Below are 26,669 nucleotides of genomic sequence, written 5' to 3'. Positions count from 1 at the left end.
TATTAAACTGTGAAACTGTGAAACAAAAAGAAAAACTTCCTTGATTTCCTAAGTATACCTATCACATATTTATTTTGAAAATCCAATGAAATATAATATAGTTTGTACAATTGACGCACATGCACGACTAAAATTTTTTTAGTTTTTTTTTAAAAATATGATCAGACAAAAAGGAATTTATTTTAATTTTTATATTTAATGATTAATTCCATAGAAATTATATGCAATTATAATGTTGAAAACTTTATTTTTTTTTAGTCCACATGGAAAATATGATATTATCGTTAAATTATAAACTGTTAAATTGATAGGCATGAAAAATATCTACGTGTGAAATAAAATATAAATTGTGTATTTGAGTTATGCAAATGAATTATTATTATGAAATGAGATTATGTATACCTACCATTTTAATGTCGACAAAATAGCACAATATACGCTAAACTGATTTCTCAATAAATATTAAATATTATACAATAAGACATAATAAAACCATAATGTTTGAATTTTGTTTGCAAATATTGTATAAGTGACATGAAAATATGAAAATATTGTACCCACAATGATCTATAAAGATTTAAGGTTAAGAAAGAATGATTATTTTAAAGATAATTTTCCTGATTCTGTTGATATTTAAATCTTTTTAACTAACACTTGATAATAATTTATAAACATAGATTGAAGGTTATTTATCAATTTTATAATAATACGTCAAACTAAAAAAATATTTTAGTAAGATTATTCACAGTTTAGGTATGATTTTGAATCAACAACAATTAAAATTATTTAAATGAAAAAAAATATAAATTATAAATTGTTTTGTTATTTGAAAATAATTATTGAAATAGCAGGTGTTGATTATAAATTCGACTTTAGTAGGGTTAAATCGTTTAATAGTGAAAATGCCGCAGTGTTACCCTATGTAAGTTATTGATACATGAAGAAATTCACCATATTTATTAACTAAATCTGTGTACCTGTTATAATATTATGTATAATTCTTAGATTTCAATAAAAAACTATTGTCTGCGATGAAAATTCTAATAGGTACTTTGCTTAAGATTATACTAAGTTATTATTAATGATACCTTACTTAGAATAGATAAATATTTACTACTAAAATTTGTTATATATACTAATAATAATAAAAATTATATTTAGTAAAACATATTATTTTTAAACTCACTATAATTTTATGCTTATATTAGTACTTGAACATTAAATTATTATCTAATTTAAAAACTGAGCTCTTCTTTAACAACAATTTTTAAAACGCATTGCGATTTTATAAACTAAGTGATAAATATAAAATTCAAATTCCTTCATTACTATGTACGACATACGAGTATTTAAATACTAGGTATCGCAAATGTATATAATAAATAATATAATAAGTTACATAATGGTATATTGTATGACGACATAAAATCTTGGATATTAAGTCGATAAGACAGGAGTGAAATATTTACACACGTTGTAATCGATTTATTTATGCATTCCTGAGTCCGTCTAATATTACTATATTAGTATATATTTTGTCAAATATAATATATTAGAAATGTACGAAAATGTTTTATTATGTTATTATGTAACTTAATTTCTTATAATTTTCAAATAATTATTCATAAACATGTGAGTGTTTGAAATTTAAATTTGTTGTGTAGGTACTGCTTACTATTTAGATACTTATAAATTATAATCAATTTGCATGTAAAATTTGTTTTCGTTTTATAACCTACAAAATTATATGGATACTTGTTTAGTGGTATGAATATATGATATTTATTTATCGGTAGATTGATATACATTTATTTTAAATTTTTACATGGAGTTTAAGTACAGTAAAATTAGATAATATTATTTTATTTATTACCTACTTTCTATTTTATTTTAACTTCAAACTTACACAAGTTTCACCCAATCCATATCGGTAAGCTTAATCTAAAATTCTTCTGAAATTAACACAGAACATATTTATATATCATAATATTGTTAGTCCTAAGAAATCATACTAAATTGTGATAAATATAGTAATTATATAAATTGATAGACAATTAATAATCCAGTACAGTGACATAATAGTTTTGAAAAACAACGCAAATAATAAGAAAATAACGCCTGAAAACGAACGAGTAGGCAATACAATGATGCTTTGGAACCAAGTAAAATATTGTCATTTTATATTTTTCATATAAATCTACACAATTTCGACAGAGTTTACCCATCGAAAAAACTAGTATTCGGCCAGTAGATCGATGCATATAAAACAGAACTACTTAGCATTTACACAGCTGATTGCGGTACTTCAGCAATATTTCCAAGTTGTTTAGATCAAAACCAGTTGTCATGATAGACAATATTTATGGATGAACAATCAATTATTGGTCAATATAAACACCTAAGAGGACGCCACACCTGAATTTGTTGTATCAGTTTTACAAACGCATAACATAGAAAATTTACACTCAGCCGTTTACGTCTGATTCCGTTAGCTTAATAATTTGAGTGAATAGGCCTATAATGAAATTTGACTGTAAGAACATTATCTGTGTTTTGTTGGAAGTTTTTTTTAATGTTTGACTTGAAGTAATTTCAGTCATAGATAGCGCTCTTTGAATATGTTTTATTAATATTGTTAATAATATTTCAGAGAATTTATTTTAATTAAATTTTATTTTTAATGAAAAAAATAATATAGGTTACCTGTTGGCTGTCGCCTAACGAAGAAATTCGACATAACATAATATATTGTATACTGTTGGCTGAAAAAAATAACTTTTTATTTTATTTTGTTTTATAAATAATTCTCAGGAAAAATAACCACATATTTTTATCGTAATTTATCAAAGAATATGATCACATGACACAAGGCTTTTGAGTTTTTAGTTCATTAATCATAATTCCCTGGTCGGTGGATACTAACGAGATAAATAAAAAGTTTTGTAAAAAATGTGGATCATAAAAAAGGATCATATTTTAAGTCTACTCGTAGAATTGAATAATAAATTTATATAATATAATACATATTATATGTATTGAATTATTGATTCAATTATTGTATTATATTATTATTGATATAATCATTTTTTACTTTTTTTCTGGTGATACTAATTTACTATATTATTCACTTAAATTTGATTCTAATATTATACTATATATAGATATAAAGTATCAATATAAGTTCATGTATGAATGTATGATGTATATTAACCTTTTCGACTGCTACACAGTGTTGCAGTACTGCCAGTACTACAGTAGAGATTTCCACTTCATTATGGTATTTTCATTTTAGCACCCTCTGTTTGAAAAAAAAAACATTCATGGAAAATTAAACTTTCAGTTCAGATATGGCAAAATATACCATAATCACGCCTTCGGATGTCGTGGTGGACTCGAAGACGTAGAAAAATATACTCTACGTCTACTTTTGGACATTTTCATAGGTGATGTTTACTTACGTGAAAATTGATGGTAGTCATCATCTTAAGTGGATTACAAATTCGGCTACCACTGTACACCGTCCACGCATTGGTAGAATATACTAGTAGGTCACTCTTCAAAAAGTAGTCACAATATTTTTAGTTGTCAACTAACTGCCTATTTTCCACGTCCTCATGACATTAAATTCTCGATTGAGCAGTTTTTGTATTATCATCGTACTAATAATATCATAACGATCTACAGTGCAATGAAATTCTAGCGGAACGATATAACATGAATAATTACAAGTTATATCCATAAAATATGTTTGTGAGCCTCATAACTTACTGTCCGATAAAATGCATACCTAGTTTTCCAAGTATTACATGCCGAAAGCAGTAAGACGCATCGTGTCAATACCAACATTTATTCACAGCTGCCTTGCAGTGATAGATACATTTAATCTTTCTATGACTGTTATTCTTGACATTAAGGATATTTAGAATTATTTGTACTTAAATAACATTAAATATCTTAGTGTGCGTAATACTATAATGTGTACATCTATAGATACATTTGTAAAGTCTAAGTTAAACTTTGTTAAATTATTCGAATAATGCGGTATCCGTTAGTTTATAGTGTGTAAATAAATATATTATAAACATACAATTTAAGCATAAAAAGGGATGAGGTTGCTTAAAAAGTCATTTTATTCGTTCCTGTACGATATAATTTATCATTATTATCATTAAAATCTCGATAAAGTAAATCTCAACAAATAAATATTATACCAATTGCAGTAATGTCTATGATTATCTATGATCGTTACTGTAAAAACCACAATAGATAATGTGGTGGCAACCCAAGAAGAAAACATCTCAACACAGAGTGGATATTGTAATATAATTACCGTTATATTAAGTAATAGTTTATAAGCAATGGAGTAATTTATATAAATAGATAAGGGTAGTTTAATATAATGTATAAAGTATTTGACCCATTCTATTGAATATCGATAATGAGTATTCCAGGCCTCATTATTAAAAATCTAACGGCAAAGATGTAACCACATTCATTCTTATTATAAGTATGGTGACCAGACGTACTCTTTTTTGATGTGTGTATGTGTGTCCTAGTGTCCTTAACAATAGTGTTAAGTACATGAAATTGTACTCTTTTTTTCAAAAAAATATAAGCTAATGCGTGTTTATGTATTTTTACTGTTTTTACTGTTTTCACTGTTTTTACTGTTTTTACTGTTTTTACTGTTTTTACTGTTTTTTATATTTTGATTATTACCATCCGTTTAGATATTTACAACAATGGACATAACCAAATAACTACTTAACATAACTGGAGATAATTTTAGAAAACTTTACACTTTGTATTTTTAACTTTAAAAAATAATTTATACTTTAGTTTAAGTTTACTTAAAAAATCTTAAATTTAAAGCATTTTCATCTTAGACACACACCAAATTAGTTGACATAATTTCAAATAATAAGTTTTAATTGTTGATTATAGGAAAAATATAATAGAGTAATCAGATAAAAAAACAAATATTATATAAATGAAGATGACCTATGGCCGCTAATAGCTATGGTACGGGAAAAATGGGTAGAAAAGTACACACATGACACATTGGTCATGAAAGAGGAGAACCTAAGTTTTAAAATGTACTTTTTTTTTTATTTTTAAATCTGGTCACCTTAATTATAATTCATGTTATTTGTATATCCTTGAATAATGTTATTGCAATTACAATGGACATTAAACTAAATAAAATAAAATATTGTGTGGTAGTTGCAAAGTGGAAAATCAGGATTTTGAGTTAAAACGATTTAATAATTTTCACATAATTAGATGTTTGTCGATATCAGAATGAATGAAAAACATATTATTGTTTTAAAGTTCTTTCTGTATCTGACGCCAACGAGAAATAATAAAATTATACAACACATTTTTATAGATATAATCGTGTTTTATTCATTGATGTTGTAATTGATTACTGTTGAGGATAAAATACATACTAGTTAACAAAATTATAGTATACAAAATAAAAATAAAGTAAAATTAAAATTAAAAAAAATCATGTAAATGCACACTGGGTTAACGTGAACGATCAGTCCAATTATCATCAGTACCATAACACTGCTGTGCTTACATAATTTATTAACATTTTTATATAAACGCGTGTATACTTTAAAAAAAACGTATTTTTAAGTCACGTCGTGTTATTTAAAACGAAAAAGAAACAAAGATTGAAAATAAACCGTACCGTTGCATCGTTGACCGTCCAGATTACGGTGCGTGTCGACGGTATACAGTTAAGGGGTACAGGCAGAAAAGGCAGACAGATTAGGTATACAGGTAATAATAGTCAAGTAAGTTGAGTTATAGGTCGGATTAGGTAAGTACAAAACCTAAACACAACTCAACCGCGTAATGCGCGTTACGACTTATATAATATTATATGGCGTGGTGTGAGTATACCGCGGTCGTTACCAATCCCTGAGCCATTTAGCCCACTTTGGCTCGTGGTAGATGTGCTTGATCTTGTAGACGGGCACGGGATATGGTCTGTCGACGGGCACCGGGACTTTCTTTTCGATGTGCACGGCGTACGGCTTATCAACCGGGTATGGCACGGGTTTCTCGACTGGGTACGCGACCGTCTTGATGACCGGCACCGGATACGGTACACGGACGGCAACAGGTTGCGGTACTCCCACGGCGATCGTCCTGTACACTGGCACAGGTATGGCTCGGTTGATCTCGACATGTTGCGAGATCACGTGTTCTGGTCCGTATGATGGGGCATAAGCCGATCCGTATCTGGAAAAATCGGTTTGAGTTGTAAAAAATGCGTGTCACACTATATCGTAAGTTTATTATAATGGTAGATTATGAGGAGTGTGGGTAGATTTTTTTCCACTTCTACTTCAAAATTCATTGTCAATTTTGAGCGTTGTTTGATAAAAAAAAAAAAAATATACATTATCATTATTTTTATACGTTATTTTTTACGATTTTCCTCATTGTTTATCTCGATGGACGTTTTCACGGGTTTGTACTCACGGCGGCGATCGTTGAATAAACAACTAAATAATTGGTCGCGCCCCACTGTCAACAATACGTCATTTCCGTTCGGTCGAATCGATTACCGAATAACGATTATTACCGTGAAAACGTGCTCGGCCAAAGATGTATTACGTGGTCGTAGTGCACACACAATATAATATTATAATATTGTACAGCAATATGACGAGCAGATGGACGTTAAACCCAGCGAGATTTAAATTTATAGAGATGTCAAACGAGAGAAATTAACGTTGGAACAATTTCAAAAAATATCACGAATTTTCGACTTTCGAGTGGATATAATACAACTCATATCCATATACAGAACTGCAGTCACCGCTCCTAATATAATATTATAAATTATTGTAATACCTACACAGTATACTAACACGCAGATCGGCTTTCTATGTGGATGGACCTCGTGATATAAAATAACACGTTTATAAGATATTTACGTAAGGCTCTGGTTTTCTCTCATTCCGCCATTTGATGTTTACAGTTTCTTTGAATTTTTTTTAGTTATTACGTTTACAAAAAAAAAAATCTATTTCGATTATTTACAGTCACATGACTAACCACGCGAGCACACGCCACAATTGTTTAGAGGATAAGTTCGGGATGCCGGCTAATCACTGAGTCCGCTTGGTGGGAATTTTTTGGTATCAGTGTACCTATACCTATGTTTACTTTTTAATAGTTTTTATCGGCTGAATTATCTAATAACCGTTTTTTTGATGTTAAACTTCATAATAATACGTTCAAACATTTTTTCATTCGAATTTACAACTGTTAGTTTACTCGATTCGAAAAGATGACCGTAAAAATATGTGCACGTTGACTGTAAAAGATTTAATCGCTAAATACGTGACCTGCGGGGACCCTGGAGATCCTAACCTAACCCTGCAGTCTTATCCCAATCGAATTAGTTCACTTGATAGGCAGGGTAAGAGACATGCCACAACAAGCAAACAAGTTTCTTGGGGATAAGCATGATTAACTTACCCGGAAACTGAAGGATATGCGGACGGTCCGTATCCGTAGGCGGCAGGCGCTGTGGCGATACCGACTGGGGCAGCGGCAGCGGCATAAGCTGTGGGGACAGCGTGGACGGCTGCAGGAGACGCGTAAGCGACTGGAGCAGTGGCGTGGACGGCTGCAGGAGACGCGTAAGCGACTGGAGCAGCGGCGTAGGCGGACGGAGCGTAACCTTCGGCGGCAGACGGTGCGTATGCTTCGGCGGCGGATGGTGCGTATGCCTCGGCGGGGGTGTCGTGTGCGTATGCTTCACCGCCGGCGACGGCTGACGGAGCGTATGACTCATCCGCGCTGTAATCTTCGACGGCGTCGCGTTTGATGGACTGGTGGTCCTCTGCCGTCTGTTGGTCTTGCTGCACCTTTTGCACATGTTCGGTCGTCGTGTCTTCCGAGCACGTGGCCATGGCCGCCAAACACGCCAGACCCATCAAAATCTGTCATCAAATCAAATAAGCGTCATGCGAGTTTTAAATACGATTGGTGCGAGTATCGTAAATTTTATTTCAACGGACTGACGGTTTCGGTCAGGTTAGGTTATATTTTCCTATTGTAGTCATTGAGGATTTATTGTATAAAATGTTAATTTTTAAGACAAATAACGACTTGTTAGTGAATCGTAGAGATTTCCGGTACAGTTTGATAATACTATTTAACTAAGGATTCGTTGCTAAATGCTAATTGGAAATAATTACTGAACGATACGATTGCGGGTTAACGGTATTATTAAACACAAAAAAATAATAATACAAAGTACTCACGTATATTTTCATCTTGGCCGATTGGTTTCGGTTCGTCTCGATTATTAAGGTACGACAATATTATATTTTATTATGTAGGTATAATATTATTTAAAACCAAACACGATGAGAATGGACGATATGCCCCTTGGAGGTGTTCGCACTGTGGCGTGTGCTGTTGTTGACTGACGATTTTCACGGAGCAATCGGATTATATATACCACTTTGGTTGGACGTATTTTTCTATAAAAAAAAAAGACTTTCACCCGGGCAACCGGGGAGACCGTCCAGGTCCATCATCTTGAGCACGCGTGCTCGCCAAACAAACCGGTCGACGGGAAGACGTTCGTCCCCGCGATCCCTTGTCAACGGTATCGGCACGCGGATGACGTCGGAGACTTCACGGCATAAAGAGTCCGTGTGTGACATAACTGCCCGGATAAACCGGTAGACACCGATCGCGGCCTATAAGGAATAACACAACGGACGACGTGTGGTGTGTGAAATCACCACTTTTTCAAGAAAAGGTGACCGACGTGACGCTGTATAGCTATAATAGTATATAATACGCTGTTCCGTATACCACACACCCGACTCTTCTCTTTATAACAGCAATATCCATAAAATAATATTATATATTACCGAATAATTCGACGATTTTCTCACGACGACGTCTCATCATTATAAATTAGGTATCCACTAAAAACGTTATTCGCTTGCAATATTATATTTCTGTAATGTTTATTAGTTTGAAATATTGAGTTGATGACATTTACATCAAATTTATGAATTGTTCCGGGTACCACTATGCACAGATGCTTTCGATTATTATTGCGGTTCTATATAGTATATAGACTAATACTGTATTTTTATTATAGTGATATTTGAAAACGAAATGTATCTACGTTATGTTTATAGGATTGAGCTGCTTGAGAAGAAGAGTATAACTCAATAACATTTTGTAATTTGCAGATTTATAAAGGGAACTATGGTCGTTACTATGATATGCTTCACGTAAAAAAAAAAAATACGTAGGTTGTTATGTTTAATACATTTTTTATATAATTTATATAAATTCTATTTATCCGGAAATTCGGAATCACGCATTAGTACCTGAAATATACAAGATGCTTATAGTAAGTACCTTAGTTTAATATTTACTACACTAATATAATAGCCAATAACTTATTTTATATTTTATACAATATCTATGTTAAATTTTAGACCTCGTACAATTTGTTTACCTACATGATTAATGAATAATACGAAGAAAATAATCTTGATATTTTAGATTCTAAGTGGAGCGAATATCATGTTTTTTTTATAAAACACTGATTAGTGATTAGGTAGGTAGATACTAACTACTAGATATATGGTAAATACCTACACGTTTTGTTATACTGGGGAGTAGGGTCTGGGGCATATAAAATATTAATCGATCTCAAAATAACTATAACTAAACATCTATAAAATACTAGAGTGAAACCTCACTGATGAAGCAGTTATTAATTGTATACGATTTGTGTATAAAGAAATATAATTAGTAAAATAATGATAAAGGATACAAAATATTACAAATATGGATGATTGTGAGGTTTAAACTAATTACACACCCGTTGAACTAATGAGTGTCATTGATGAATATTATATATACCTACCTATATATAATATGTTGTAATAATATATTCTAAATTAGTATCATATAACAATTAAATAAACGTTAAACGCTTAATAAACATGATAATTATATAAAATACAAATATAATATTAATGATAGAAACATTTAAAAAAATACTTAAAAATGTATGAAATTTCAATTTACATATTATATCATTGTATATTTGTATCAATCAGTTTAACTGAAAATTTGCTTCACCTTGTTGAATATTTTTGAAAATATATTAAATATTTATTTAATATTTTTGTATGGAATAACTGTACTTTGGTTTTTAAATACTTTATTATTCAAAGAACCGTATATTTAATTTATTTAATTTTGTGTACCTATATAAAATAATGCAGACAGGCCTTGATTTTAGTTCTACAAAATAAACTATATGGAATATTATGAAAGACATTTGAAAGCAATCCCCACACCAGTTCTCACAGAAACAGGAAAAAAGGAAAGGCCAGTTTTTTTTCCAAAATTTAACTTACAAGTATTAGGGATACTCGCGAAATAAGTACCTACGTTTACTATTTGGTACTGAGTTATATCCTGACTATGTCTTTAGTTCATAAAGTACAATTTAGAATATAAATATTACATATCATGAGTAGGTTTAAGATGTACATGACTAAATTTACTTAAAATGCATTTATAAATTAAAAGAATGGTTCGCATTGGTTCGGCATAAGCCGGAGTCTTAAAGGCTCAACTTTGAGCTCGTTGACTGTATAATTTTATATGTGAAACTTAAAAAGAGGCAGTGAATGGCGTGGACCGATATGAACACTAAAACTTATGGTACCTAAAAACACATCAGTGATACAAGGACAGATGCTTTTATTTAACCATTCAATAACCCGTTAAGGAGCTTATAGTTAAAACCCGCAGTAAACCTTGGTTCAGCCTAAAAATAATCTGTTAAAGCGCAAAAACTTTAGCCAATCTTTTGTAAACAACGTTATAAATCATCAGAAATGTAGGGATCAGATACAATAACGACATACTAAAAAAAAGAACGATCAAAATTATAAAATAGCAAAAAATAATAAGCTATTAAGAATATTTGATTATTAATAATTGGCATAGGCGTAACTTGGCGGGGGCGAATGGGGGCAATTGCCCCCACAAACTGAACTATAATATTAGTTAATTTCAGGCTGTTCTGAGGCCTATAATAAATAATAATACCTAAAATGACGTATATAATAGCAGCTGGTATGTAAAGGTTCTTTGGCTACAATCACATATACTATATAATAATATAGTCTATAATAGTTTAGTGGTATATACTTAATATGTGGTTACACTATGATGTTCACTATCTTATCAGTTATTCACATTATCATTGCACATTTGCACATGTCATAGAGTAATATTACTCTATGGCACATGTAAGAATTTTAAAGCGATAACTGATAACGGTCGTATAGAATATGTCATAGGTTCGGTTCGGTTATTCGTATAGAATATATAGAACTATGATAGACGTTTTTACAACTTTTTTTTAACTTTTGAAATGAAAATGTGTAGAGGTTTGCAAAAATTGTTTTTGCCCCCACGTGAAAAGAGCCCAAGTTACGCCTATGATAATTGGAATGAGTATGTAAATGGTATAGCAGATGTCACTAATCGTCAGTATACCATATTGAATAATAGCATTGAATACAGAAATAGTTATTTCCGTAGTAGGTACTTTCAAAATTGTAAATACAATTAATGGGAATTTTTATGATTTTAAATATGTACCAACCACATAATTATGTAATTTAAAAAGTAACTTTACTTCCAATTCATATTTTGACGTCACGACATAAGCTAAAAATATATTTTGCATTAATTTTTATTTTTAATATTCATATAAAATCAAGTTCAGTTTATGAGAAAAAATATTTATACAGGTTATATTTCCACTTTCTATTGTTTGAAACTTGTATAAACTATATTTTATAATTACTGTAAATAGGTTTCCTTATTTAAAATTTTAAACAATAATTAATATTGACTAAACTATTTCAATTCAAAAGAAATTTATCTAAAGTTTTTGGAGTTTTATCTATATTTCCGAAACAAATATCTTACATAGGTATCTAGCAGTCTTATGAGAATATAATATATTGTCAAAAATGTTTAGGTATTAAATATTGATCAAAGAATATTTAAATAAAAATATTATGTAATTTATTTTTAGTTTTTATAATAGGTATTATTAGAGTTGATGTACTTATGTATTGTACTTTATAATAATAATATTATATAGTAAATTTTATTGAAATACTTCGAATTAAAAATTAATAAAACGCCGTATTTAAATTTGTTTTACTTAAAAATTAATTTAACAATTTACTATTGTAAAATATGCAATAGCAAGAATTCTAAAACCCAATAAATTCTGTGACATACCTAATGATTATATGTTTGCTGTAATTAATAACTTATAATTTTTAAATTTATTACAAATAAAATAAAATAATTTTAAAATCATAATAATATATAAAAAAAATATTTTTAAGTACCAAATAAAATATATGTATATTGTTATTGAGTTTAGTTTATCACAACTTTTTTGCTACTATTTTACCTCCAAAAACTATTTGCCTTATTTCCATCATACATTATTCATTTTTTTTTTTTTTTCAAAAAAAGCGAAAAATATAATTTTACATAATATTTAATAATATATATTGAAGTTAAAATGTATTGAATACCTTGATTTTTTTTTATATGCCAAAATGTATCATACTTTGATAATTAAAAATGATCATCTATCTGATTATAAGTTGTCCAACATATATATTTTATATTACACCAAACCATCAGCTTCCTATCGCTGACATTAAATTTGTCACCTCGTTAATTAAAAAATTCAGTAGTTATACATCGTGCATCAATAGGTAATCCTTGAAATATTTTCACCTCTTGAAATTTCTCAATGAAATATATCAATATCGTATTAATAATACCGTTAAGTCATTCAGTAATTTTATGAATGGTGCTTGCATTTTTTAATGAATAATTATTAATTCCATACATTCTGAACTTTTATTTACTCGTCTCTTTCACGGTTATGGAGAACTGGTTTGAAACATCATATACGTGTGTAATACAACTGATACAAGAAACAGTGAACAAAAATAAAAGACCATTTATAATGTCAACAAACACTGATGACAATTTTTTATTTTTTATTTAACAGAAATACGAGCTGTAAGTAAAACAGGTTTTGCCAAAATCAGTAGAAGCTAACATACGTAATCTGAATACATTGTAAGTATCAGAGACGATTATTTCCTAAATCATGTGATTTCCTTGTGATACCATTCACTTTCTATTATTATTCGTTAAAGATGACAAAGTGACGTACTTCGTACACTTTTTTTTTTAGTTTATAATCATAGCTACATATATAATATTCATATTGAACGTTAACACTTAACATTAAAGTCTGCTTTGATTTATAGTCAGCCTTTCATAATTTGTATTAAATATATTATTTTAGCCTATATTTATCGATTTTTAGTAATTAGTCAACTAAATGATGGGTCCCTTCGAACGGGCGATTGTAAACCTTACCAGAATACTGGTCAAGATAAAAAGACAATAATAGGCCTATGGTAAACTCCGCCAGTTTCTTTTTCTTACCTGTAATAAGTATATGTAAACTCCACCAGTTTTTTTTTTTTTTTTTACCTGGTCAGAGCTCACATCACAGTAAGGTTCTTATCAAATTTCAAACCCAAATTTATATAAAACTAAATGGCATATCTCAAGTAAATAAGCTAAAAAATTCGAATAAAAAAATGCCAGTGTTACAGGATATATCTATTCATAGCAAACTAACAGAGAAATACAAGACTTAGAATATTTGCAAATTGTATCACATCATTTTATGTATTTTATACATGACAATATTTATAACGATTATTTATTTATTATTTATTATATTTTATTATTATGAAAAATATAATTTTATATTATTAGGTATAGGTAACGATTATTTATTATGATTTTTTTAGTAATTTAGTATGATTTAAATATTTAATGTGGACGATATGTTATGATATTATATTATATTGCAATTTATTTTTTTGATAATATATCATATTGATTTTATACTACTATTACTACCTACTACTTGATTTTCTTCACTGGCAAAGTTTACATGAATTCAATTTTACCTGATTTTTTTTTCCTGGTAGAGTTTACATGAGTCCCCTTGACAAGGTTTGTGTTAAAATCCATTTAGGTAACCTGATTTATACTTTTGATATCATGGAACCGATGAACATTACATTTTTACTATATGGATATTACATATATCGAAAATCAAGTTTGACGTAAAATTGTGTAGGACAAATTTTTGTGAATTATATTCATGTTAATTATTATTAGTTATTTTCTGTATACTGTTACTACATTGAAAAAATAGTAGCAAATATTGGGACTTAGTCATTATAAAACATTAAAATCCTTGTTATCGTGTCTGTATAACAGGGTTGTTTTGTGTACAGCTTTAGGCATACTACAGCGCAAGATAATGGTAATCACATTATTGCGAATTGGTAATGAACATTAAAAGCTAAAAACGAGTTATAATTTTATAACTGTATCCACTTTAGTTTCCATCAACATTGGAAGTCGAAGGATATTTTCTACTGAATTCCTATCTATTTAAGTTGTGTATGTGTGTGTGTATGTGTGTATGTGCATGTTTTTTATTGGGCTACATGGAATGAAAGAAACTAAATAAATGTTAAACTATTTTTTTTTTATAATATACTTTGTAAAATAATATAACGTACATACGTACAATATTCACCTCTTCTTTTTAATATTTGATCAATGTTTTTAGTATTAAAATATGAAATATTTAATGTACGTTTAATTATATTTTTTTCGAATACAAGTCAGTTTAATTTTAAGTCACTAATTATTATAAAATATTCCAATTTTTAAAATTGCATGAGTCTTTACATTTGCAAAAATATATATGTGGAAAAGGTGTAATCAAACCGTCTAGATAATTTAATATTTGCTATCAAAATTGTACAAAATCAAATACTTACTTGTAATAGCACGTAATGGGCTGAAAAATGCTGATTTAAAAAAAATAAAAAATAAATATATATATATATATATATATATTTATGGTTAATTATTTCATAGAAAATTTAACATGGAAATAAAAACATAACACTGTGTCAATGAATCGAACAGTGAAATTCTGTTACAGCAAAATATTATATTCCATTTCAATAAATGTCACTTAAAGAATGCACGCATAAAAACCGGATTTACTAGATACTAGAAGTCAACTACCTAATGCATGTCAATAAATTACTCATACCTACTTCAAACTTATACAAAAAATTGCCCATATGTTTAAATGTATATTACATTGTTTTACGATTTCCGGTATAATCGCAACGAATTACACATTATATTATTATATTCTATCAGATTTACAGTTCCAGCCAGGCTGTTATCTAACTGTTTGGCTTTTTAATTTTTATATAATACATACTCATTACTCAAAAACTCGAATAAGTTAAAATTTGTAAGTTTTCACTGATACATTTGGTCTTAAAAAAATAAATAATAACAAAATATTATACTCTATTATTTGACTGATCAGTGATGAATTAAGAATTGAATTAGTTTCATCATTTAAAAAAAGTATGATGAAATATAAAAGGACTATGTTAAAGCTTAAGGAGATCATATTAAAAAATCGGAAAAAACAATACAAAACATTTTTTTTTTTTTAAGACCATTAAATTGAAAGCAAGTTGATTTATCTTTTAATACATTCATATTTTATATTGTACAGACGCACAGTGATAAGTTACCTACTGAAGGTAAAAAAAACATTTCATTTATATATTTATATATTATATAGAAACTAGAATATATATATAGAAACTTCAATAACAAAATATTATAATGATGATATGAAGAAAAAAAACGAAAATTAAACAATTTACTTTGAATCATTTGAAAACTATTCATACAAATACAATATTTGATGTGCTTGGTAAGTAAAGTCTACCAATCAGATATAATCTCACAATAAGAAAGAAAATATAATTTATTAATTTAGGGTACACTATCGTTTAATTTAATATATTATTTTAATGATGTGCATCAATGCATCATCATCTTCCTATACTAACTTCCTTTCTTAGGAGCTGTCGATCATTAAGAGTACGTAACAGTGGTATTTATTGTCTCCGTCTTACCAGTGCGTAATATAGTAAATTTACGCTCAGCGGAACACTTGTAGCTCCTTTAGTTTAAAAATTACATTGAATCGACCTATTATGAAAGTGTATGGTAAGTACATTATCTGTGTTTGTACGTTGGTTTTTTACGATAATTCAATTTTTAAGTGAGTTATGACTTATGAGCATATACAGTACATTAAAAATGCTCATAACTCACTTAAAAATTGAATTATTGTAAAAAACCAACGTACAAACACAAATAATGTTCTTACCATAAAGTTTCATAATAGGTCAATTCACTGTAATTTTTAAACTAAAGGAGTACAAGTGTTCTGCTGAGCGTACATTTGCTATATTACGCACTGGTAAGGTGGAGACAACAAATACCACTGTTACGTACTCTTAAGACCACCACGTCACATGTCTAATTCTCCAAATTTCCCCAACAGTTGTTCGTGTTTTGCTGTCTGTCTCACTCTATTTTTCGTTTTTTATCTACCCATCTTAACCTATAATATTAAATTATGGAAAACAAAATATTATGTATAAATATAATATAATATGTAAGATTCATTTAACGTAATATAATTTTATATTATACTTATCACATATTTAAAATAAACTAAATATTATATTATATGTATTATGTATATTTCTATCTCGATTACCATTATTCCTACATGAAATTAAAGCACGTCAGCGAAAATCCTCTTACCACCTTTCCAAAATGTGGAACATACGATTTGCAAGATAATAGTTCTTAACATATATATTTATTAAAATCACCATACAAGAGTAATTAATTATTATGTAATCAAAGAGACCTTATTTACGGCTGAGTTGTGTATTGAAGGGTATTATGTTATCTATACCTTTATGGAACATGAACGCAAAGATTGATTGTTGTTAAAAATGTTAACAATTTGGTTTCGAAATGATCATAATAGGAAGAAGATCGGATAAAAATAAAAAGAAAATGTGGTTAATTGTTGTGTAGTAATAATAGTCTTAAGTACATAGAAAAATGTGGTTTCTTAGTGCTTAAGCAACCTTCTAAAACTATTGTATGACGATATGATGACAACAATAAACAGAAGATTAACATGTTGATAATTGTATCAAGATTTCCATCAGAGTATAAAAGACAACAGATCTGTCTAAATGTGAAGTATAAGCACTTTGACTTTCGATTAGTTAGTACAGCGATAACTTAAATTTTTTTTACCTATACTTACACCAACAACATGATGAAATCTTTGGTAAGTACAGGATTTAACTACAACTCTTACGGTTTTATCGTATGTACATTATACGTATGTAAGCCTTTAAAAAAAAATAAATTTATAATAACAATATAGACACGTAATATAGGTACCTATATGATCATCAAATATATAATTGAATGTAGGAAATAAGTGTAATTAATTGTCCATAGTTAATAAAACAATAGATTTATATAAACCCTATTTTTCTTAAATTTTATTGAAACTTATTAAATTCATATCAAACGCGATTATACAGATTAACTTTTTGTTTTAATTGTACGAATACCTATTTTGTTAAATTATATAGTTAATGCATTAATCTCAATTTATTTTCATAGTTTCTAAATTACAAACTGTTCGTAAGAAAAGGTTTCCACTACGTAGGTAATAGGGATAGTACTATTCTAGTATAGTAGTACACTATACTAGAATAGTATAGTAGTACACTCATGTAGCAGTATTATATATAAATTAAAATAAAACTAAATATTGAATAGGTCATATTACTTTAACTTTTACTTAACTTAAGACTTAAATTTCAAAAAATTATCATTTTCTACATTCCAAAAGTAGTCACTTATCAACAGTTTCTATACCACTAATTTGTTATGCTTTTGGTATATTCTTGGGTTTTAGACGAATATGCCAATTGTACTATAAATGTTTTAGGTATCAACATAAAATATAATACCAATCTAAATAAGCACCTATATTTATAAAAAGTTTTTTAATTTTTATTATTACTGAGAAATTTCTAAATTTACAATCGATGTGTACAAATGAGCATAATAAGTAATTTAAATTAATGAATTTAATAACATTGGCTTGAATGACTTGAAGGGGCAAATCGTTCAGCAACAGTGCCTACTACTTTGATGGGTTTTGATGAGAAAACGTTTTTCTTACAATTTATTTATTTATTTAATATGTTTAAATAATTTATTATTATTTAAACAATAGCGTCCCTTGGCCATTTTCGTTTGAGACTTCTTGGTGGGATGGTGTAAGATGACATACGGGAAATTAGATGTTAGTGTGTTCGGGTTTGAGTCAAGTTTGGAATACCAATTTTTGTAATTCCTTATAGCTACTTTGGTAATGGTTAGTATTTGAAGGTCATTATGTAGAAAATTGTCTTATACTAGTGGGCTCCAGTGACTTTTCTTAGACATATAGATTTAAATATTTTTATCGGTCTTATGTTAGAGGGTTTGGCTTGGCCCCAGATCTGAGTACCATTTGACCTTGTAAAAGTTAAGCTGTAACCAACTATAATTTTTTTATAAATAATTCTAATGAATCATATAACCCTAATTACAGGTATTTATATTAGTACCTAATTTATTGTTGTACAATTGTACATTATAGGAATATTTTTTAATTTTAGTTTTTAGTTATGTTTTTGTATTGTTGAATTGTTTTTTATTTTATAATATTGGAATAAATAATAGCCTACGTCCTACTTTGTTTAAAGATTAAATATTATAATTAATTCTATAAATTAAATTTTTAAAATGCATAGAGGCATTAATAGTGATTAATGGCTCTACATAAAATGTAAGTTAATGTATTAGAATAAATATTTAACATAATTTAGTAAAAATTGTGTTCAATAACTTTGGACGGAGTAATTATTTATCATTATTTTTATAAACAATAATTCGTAATAATAGGCAAATTTTCGAACAATAAAGAATGTAATTATGGATTTATCTTTGTCTAATAAAACACTTTTATTTTTTTATAGTTTATCATGACGATCATCGTTTCCGTGGCCGTGGCCGACGAAAAGGGGACAGCAAAACAGGATAAACGTCAAATATCTTCGTACAATGGCGGTTCTGCAGCTATTGCACAGGCGTTACAAACGCCGCAGCCGACACCTGCTGCAGTTTCTGTCAATAATGCACCTTCGTATCAGCCTAGTTATTTACCAACTTGTGTAGTACAACCGTATAGCAACACCATTTTCTCGAATCCATCGGTACCCGTATACCAGCCTCCATATTATAACGGGCCCACCGAATCGCTTGTACCACAATACCAACCGCAGCAATATCCGATCGCATACCAGCCACCGCAATATCCGTTCACTTATCAGCCATCGCAATATCCGGCCACATATCAGCCATCACAATATCCAGCCGTGTACCAGCCGTTACAATATCCAACAACGTACCAGCCATCACAATATCCGGCCACGTATCAGCCGTCACAATATCCAGCTACGTACCAGCCGCAGCAATCTGGCCAGAGTCCGGTGCCTTATTCGTACAGTTACTTCTCTTCAGCGGCCAACAACGCCAACAGCAACGCTCAGGTGTCCACCACCAAGAAGTAGTACGTGCTTTTAGAACATTAATCGATCCCGAGAGGATACCTATACCTAGGTTAATAATACTGTCATGCGTATTTCTGTCAAAATATAAATCATAATAAATACAAACGGTTTTCAAGAGAATTTCAATCTTTTTTATTTTATTAATAAACACATAATATAATATTTTATGATGATGCACAAATATTTATATACAAATAAAATAAAATAAAATAATATGATTATTAACAATGATTTACAAATACAACGATTGTCAATGGCGACATAGCAATAATTATAATTCAGATTATATGATATTTTTACATCATTTCAACAGCGAGTTGGTTGACGAGTGCAATATCATCAATATTATCAGTAGATAGACGGGGCGAAGTAAGGGGCCTTGTAGATTGGTGCATGGTGGAAGGACAGAGGGGAAGCGTAAGAGATGGGAGCGTGATAGGGGAGGGGTGCATGGTAGGAGAGGGGAGCGTGATAGGGGAGTGGAGCGTGGTAAGAGAGAGGAGCGTGGTAGGACAGAGGGTAAGACAATGGTGCGTGGTATTTCAATGGCGAGATGAAGGATGTGGGCAAAGCCAATGGGGCAGCTGGGTAGGTGAGTGGCGCGTGATATGCGGAGTAGCCGTAACCCAGTCCGTAGATGCTGCGCTTGTCGGTTGTCTTGACAGGAGAAGCTTGTTGCTGTTTGGCCTCTTCGGCGGAAGCGCAGACGGCAAGAGCCAACAATAAAACGGCAGCTACGTACTAAAAAGAAAAGAAAACATAAATAATGTCACCGTCAACGGGTATAATAACTATAGTTTATTCATTATTTCAAAACAATAAATAACAACATCCCAAGTGGTAAGAGTTGGTACAGTAAAAAGCAATAATATATTGTATAGAAAGTACACATTAAAATTTGTATTATTATTGTATGGCCTATAATATGATCGTAGTTGTAAATTTGATAGATAATATTATTATATAGTCAATGCCATCACCGAATTGAAAAGATATTTTACTATTACCTGTCCGGCCCCTCACAAGCACTGAAGTACCTATGCTATAGAATTTTGTAATAATTTATATAAATTTGTTCTGAATTAATAGCAATAGCTAGTAAGCTGATATATAATATCCAATCGACAAAGACTATAACCATTGATCTAGTATTAACAAACGATTTAATTTTTTTTGACTAGATAGTCAAACAAACAATAATTTCAACTAAACCTACCCTATACCTACTATATATAATATAAGAATTAAGTTAAACACAGAAGATATTCTTATGAGGCTTAAAATAAATCACATCCATACAAATGTACGAAATGCGATTGCAATTTAAACAACAGTGAGTTTAAATAATATGCAAAAAAATAAACTAAACATCTATGACTTTTCAGATATCACTCATCGCGAAGTATATCTAAACTTAAAAAAAAAATAGTATACTCAAGATATACGGATTAATTTTAACACGATTTAACCTAAGTGCGAGAAAAAAAACAAACAAAATAAACTTACAGATTTCATGGTGGTTTGTTTTAGTTGATCTGCAAAATGTGGATGAGTGATAATATTGTATTGTGCTTGCTGTAGAAGCTGATTGATTTGTGATCTATTTCAAATAACAGTCGTGCGTTTTATAGTTCAGCAAAACTAGATCAACGGAGCCAGTCAAAGCAGCCGCCCCTGTGCTTAATACTCAAACTGGCCATCTAGTGGTCAGAAAACTTGTTTGCGCTTCGTCACGTCGTGCTATAAAACTATTTTGTCCTTTTTAACACGTAAATTGCATTTCATAATCAATATTGTTATGCACGTAAGACGTACGCATACTTACTATAACTTCTGTAACGTTTGGCGGTCGCTAGTCTGTAGCCTTTGACTTGCACCAGATATAAAATTAAGATTATAAAAATTAAACAAATATTCTCATTTTGAGGACTCCTGCACATGTACGAGCAACCAATATAATATTATTGATTATATCACAATATAGCTTGCTAAAAATAGTAAGAAAGATATAAAAAATGGATTTACAATCTAGAAATGGGCGTAATTTTCTATATCTCATGTAGGTACTTGGTTATATTTTTAATTGTCATTATCACGGCGTGGGTTTTAGGCAATACCCGAAGAAACGTATAGACGATGTTTATCAACACGAAATTATCAATGTTATTATTTATTAATTATTGTTATTCAATTTAATTGCGCACGTGATTTTGTTAAGAGCAGCATTACTTCATATTTACAATAATTTGGAGCTAGCGGGTAAAACTATGAGGTGGGAATTATTGAAAACATTTGATTTAAAATGTAATTCTATAGAAACATAGAGTACCTAATTGATATCTGAATGTATAGTATACAATATACTTAAAATATTTAAATATTAGACTTCCATGAACGATCTTAAGATAAATATAAATATCTTACAAAATTCAAAAAAATATTATTTAATGATGTACTTTTATGGAGAACAATATTTAGTATTAAATATTAATGTTTAATTTAGCTGTTAAAAACTATGTGTACTTAATAGTAATTACTTAACCAAGTTAACCAACAATTAATTTAACTTTTGACTTTTTCTTATTAATGCATATTAACTTAAATTAACCTTTAATGACTTATAAAAATCATCAACTTCTCCAGATTTATATTAAAAAGTTTAATTTTAAAATATTAACTTAACCTTTCCAACTTTGTTGAAACGTACTTAATAAAACATGAACAAAAGAGGTGTGCTTCTATATTTTATAATATTTAGTATTTTATTTTTGGATTTTTAGTATAATAGAATTTTCTATTATAGACGACTCAAAATATAACCTTCGTGTTCAATAAGTAATTTATAGGTACCTACATGAATGATAAAAAGCTTTATATTATTCAAAAATTAGAATTGAAATACACATTAAACTATATATTTTGTGTTCAAAATTGGATCAAACATAATATAAAATTTTATTCAAAATAAAAAAATATACATCCTTGATCTAAATAAAACTTGTTTAAATATACGATAGTAAAAATTACCAGTAAATCAATATCAGAAATCTAAAAATCTTTTTCATAAAATATTTTATCCACTTTATATAATTTCATAAGATATAATATTATATCAGACATAAAAATCTTTTTATTAATATTAATATTAACTAGTGTACACTGTACGGGAAAATAAAGTAATCGGTTTAAACGCTTACTTCATAAAATGCATTTTACTAACATTAATAAATATATAATATTATACATACTAATTCCACACATCCTTATCTGTATATTAACGTTGTTACTATTATTATATTCTTTGGCTTTTTTTCTCCTATTCTGTATACTCAATATTTTATGATCTAATATCGTATTGTTAATTTAACTACGATGTATATAATATAATTTTCGAGCTGTAATAATTGATACTAAAAGCTAATAAAAAAAAATATATACATAATATTATTTTATAAGATTATAAAAGAATATCATATTGTATTATTTATAAATTTAGGCAAACGTAGAAGTATAAAAATTTTAACGGCAGGTTATAAACCAATTACGTATTTAGGTTATCAATAAAGCTTTTAATTTTTATTAATTTAATTAATAATTTACATTGTATTTTATAGTTGACTGTAGGGATTCAAAAAAAATAAAAATAAATATTCAGAAATATGACTTGTGCGCAACTTATAAAGTACCTAGTGATATGCTACTGTAAATACGAAAAATATAGATTTTCTATATAAGTAAAAAAAACCTAGTCCATAGACACTGAAAAATGTAGAAACCACAAAAATCAATGTATACATAATAATATCACTCATTATTTGTAGAAAAAAATGTTCTTTTTGATTTGTAAAATATTTTTAAATTATCTATATAGAAGTTATATTAATTATTTATTAATTTAATCTTTTATGTAAAAAAATTTAAAAAATACCACTTTGCTTATTTCTTCAGTATGGGTTTATTTTAATCAGTATATAATGTAAACAAAATATACATTTATATTCATTGGAGGCATAATTTATATTATTTAACTAGGCAAAAATGCTGTGCACCTCATAGAAAACACATACTTCTCCTGTTTTACAGATTTGATATTAAATTGAAATTGATTTACATTTTTATAACTCAAATAAAAGCATTTTGCTATTTGCGACAGTTGTAGTACACTCCTATCAATTTATCATATTATATCTGAATGCCTTTGAATCGGACAAAGGTGAAGCTGGGGTATCAAATATTATATCGGAAGCCCTCCACCCAGACAACTTAAGTCGCATGATGTCATTTTTGATCAAGACCAACCTTATTAATAGCTTATAATTTATTATGTTGTAATATGTATAATAGGTGTATGTAAATAATGTATATAATAATTCTTCCTAAACATGTAAACTGTATCAGCCTGTAAAAAGTACTTAGGTGAATAGTCAAATGTTCCATCACAAAATAATTCCAAACAAAATTGAGTCAAGAAGTTAATATTTTGAACAGTTGTAAGGCAAATAAAATTTTTATTTGCCGGAGCATAGATAAATTGTTGATTTTTATACGTGAAACATTTATCAGTTTCAAAAATCCTCAGTTGTTGTAAAGCGTTATCTAATGATGTTGGAAGTACAGTACATTTTTTCTTCGTTGTTCATACATTGCTATTTGCTTTACTAACTGATTTAAAGTTCTGGTGTCTAATTGCCGATGATTCTGGAGTTTGGAGTAATTCTGTACGAATGATTTTGATAGGTTTACTGAAAACTGATTCCTCTACTCGTCGTTTAAAGTTTTCTCTGAGTACTTGTTTTTCTATTTTATTAGGAGTGTCAGCCGGATGACTATGTATACCTTTTGGGTCAAAAACTTTTTTTTTTCTGAATTTGAAAAAATAAACGTAGTGCAATTTTTGTCAGAAGAGCAGCACCACTTTAAAAGTTGATCGAATTTGCGAACAACAACAAATCTATGTTTATAACCATTAACAGCGGCAAGTTCCTTATTTCTCTCGGACACTATTATACGAATTTCTGAATTTTTTAAATTATTCATTTTAAATTCTAAATTCACACACTACTTAAAAGTCAATGGATAACAGTAAAACACAATAATGCGATCGCAATTTACGTACGAACGGACAGTGGTCGAATTGGAAAAAAAATAAAGGTGGACCCTGCGTCCAAATAAAACATATATGTAATAAACTGTAGACTAATCAGATAAGCTAGTATTTAGGGAAAAACCAAAATAATGTTATAGTATGACTTATTTTATGTAGTATTAATACCAACAATTTTTAGGTTTAAAATAATTTTTATAATACAATCGGCCACGTCGCAAATTAGTATCGTGCGGAATCGTGTGAATGAAAAGGTATAGCGGAATAGTATAATGCGGAATCGTGAATTTACCGTCAGCCAATGGCCTCCGCTTATTTCTAATAATAAAAAAAAGTATTTTGGTGATTCTTAAAATTATATTTCTATGGATTTTAACATTTTGAATGATAAAAGTTATAATTTTTTTTTAATTTAAACTTTTCTTTTAGCTGTATCTGATATATATTTTTTTAACATTTTAAGTACTTTAATGTAAGCTATATTTAACAATTTTCTGAAATACCTTTTAATTGCAAAAAAAAAAACACTAATAATATATTCGTATTCACTATATTATTTTATGAGCTATTTATTATTTGCACCTACTGTAAAAAACGATAAATTATTAAAATGCTATAATGTTTAATAACACATTTTTCGACTAGCTCTAGTAATAATATTGGCTTTTGCCAATTTATTAATTATGTTTGTAAATCACGTATGCTTATTGTAAAAATATCTTTAACGATTGTGTATTAAAAAAAAAAATGGTTTGAAAAAGAATGTTTTGAATAAAATGAACATATTAACTAACCTATAATAATGTAATTTTTAAAATTATAATATAGTTTTTTTATAAATAGGTATTGTGATTGTTACATTGTTATAAGTAATTATTTGTAACATTATGAAAGTTTTTAACTATTGGCTCAAGTCTATATTTGACACTGGTATGGCTAATGAGTAATAATCAACTTACCTTACTATATATGTATGCAATGAACTGTTCATTATGAACATATTAATTATCATTCAATGAAAGTGAATTTTATTATAATTGTTAAATAGTAATGAGAGATATTTTATTATTTTAAAAGCAAATATAAACTGAAATATTATATGATTTATAGATTATACAAAATAAATTTTAAATAAATATTAGTTATTTTATGATTTAAATTATAACTATTGTCAATTAAAAAAGTGTTTTCTGAATTGAATAGGTAGTTTTATGTTTAATGATTATGTTAAATTTATTATTCATAACAATCTTCAAATTGGCTATCTCAATTTTTAATTGACACTATAAAACAATGTGGCCATACCAATATACACAATAAAAATAATTACATTTATGTACACAAATAAAGCATGACAGCTCAAGACCCTATAATTTAATATAATATAAAATAATAAGCACATAATAATATACATTATAATATGTGACTATTGAAATTTGCAAATTATTGTCAATTATACTAATTAATATTTAATCCCTGAGAATTATAATATTGTAAAATACCTATGGTTAATATTTATTAATATGATATTACCACACATAATACTAATAATAAAATTGTTATAATGCTAGTTTGATTGCATCAAACAAATATTAAGGAGCATAATTTTATACTAGGTATGTTATATTTAATTGAAACAATATATTATATTGTAGGTATAACCTAAAATTTAAAAACATATCTTAATATTTTAGAATAATAAAAATATATTAAAGTAATATAAAATTAAAATCAAGCAATTATATTTTATACATCAATTTAAATTTGAATACCAATAATTTATTAACTTTATTTCT

The 26,669-nt window shown here is 28.4% G+C and overlaps 3 protein-coding genes across 4 annotated transcripts; 1 reads left to right on the top strand and 2 right to left on the bottom strand.

Moving 5' to 3' along the window:
- Positions 1–5,380: 5,380 nt before the first annotated feature.
- Positions 5,381–8,472, bottom strand: LOC107168002 (uncharacterized). Its single transcript, XM_015517250.2, has 3 exons — positions 8,295–8,472; positions 7,504–7,970; positions 5,381–6,255 (listed from the first exon to the last, which is right to left on the bottom strand). Exons 1-3 carry the CDS (start codon positions 8,304–8,306, stop codon positions 5,922–5,924), a joined length of 813 nt encoding a protein of 270 aa, XP_015372736.2. The 5' UTR covers positions 8,307–8,472; the 3' UTR covers positions 5,381–5,921.
- A 757-nt stretch (positions 8,473–9,229) lies between these two features.
- Positions 9,230–19,889, top strand: LOC107167999 (uncharacterized). 2 transcript variants are annotated; one of them, XM_015517247.2, is made up of 2 exons: positions 9,230–9,409; positions 19,176–19,889. In XM_015517247.2, the coding sequence occupies exons 1-2, from the start codon at positions 9,401–9,403 to the stop codon at positions 19,767–19,769; spliced, it is 603 nt and encodes a 200-aa protein (XP_015372733.1). In that variant the 5' UTR covers positions 9,230–9,400; the 3' UTR covers positions 19,770–19,889. The 2 variants fall into 2 exon arrangements, with proteins under 2 accessions (XP_015372733.1, XP_015372732.1); XM_015517246.2 differs by lacking the exon at positions 9,230–9,409 and adding an exon at positions 17,335–17,422.
- On the bottom strand, positions 19,878–21,398 carry LOC107168000 (uncharacterized). The gene is made up of 2 exons (XM_015517249.2): positions 21,276–21,398; positions 19,878–20,510 (listed from the first exon to the last, which is right to left on the bottom strand). The coding sequence occupies exons 1-2, from the start codon at positions 21,282–21,284 to the stop codon at positions 20,118–20,120; spliced, it is 402 nt and encodes a 133-aa protein (XP_015372735.1). The 5' UTR covers positions 21,285–21,398; the 3' UTR covers positions 19,878–20,117.
- Positions 21,399–26,669: the final 5,271 nt, after the last annotated feature.

The sequence above is a fragment of the Diuraphis noxia genome, unplaced genomic scaffold, assembly GCF_037042655.1.
Source record: "Diuraphis noxia isolate RWA-SAM2 unplaced genomic scaffold, SU_Dnox_SAM2 contig0002, whole genome shotgun sequence".
Classification (NCBI taxonomy): Eukaryota; Metazoa; Arthropoda; class Insecta; order Hemiptera; family Aphididae; genus Diuraphis; species Diuraphis noxia.
The sequence above is the reverse complement of the archived record's forward strand: the minus strand, read 5'-3'. Positions and strand labels throughout refer to the sequence as shown.

Coding starts and splice junctions, on each gene's coding strand:
- LOC107168002 (XM_015517250.2), bottom strand. Junction 6,256..7,503: donor GCATATCCTTCAGTTTCCGG/GTAAGTTAATCA, acceptor CGATTTTTCCAG/ATACGGATCGGCTTATGCCC.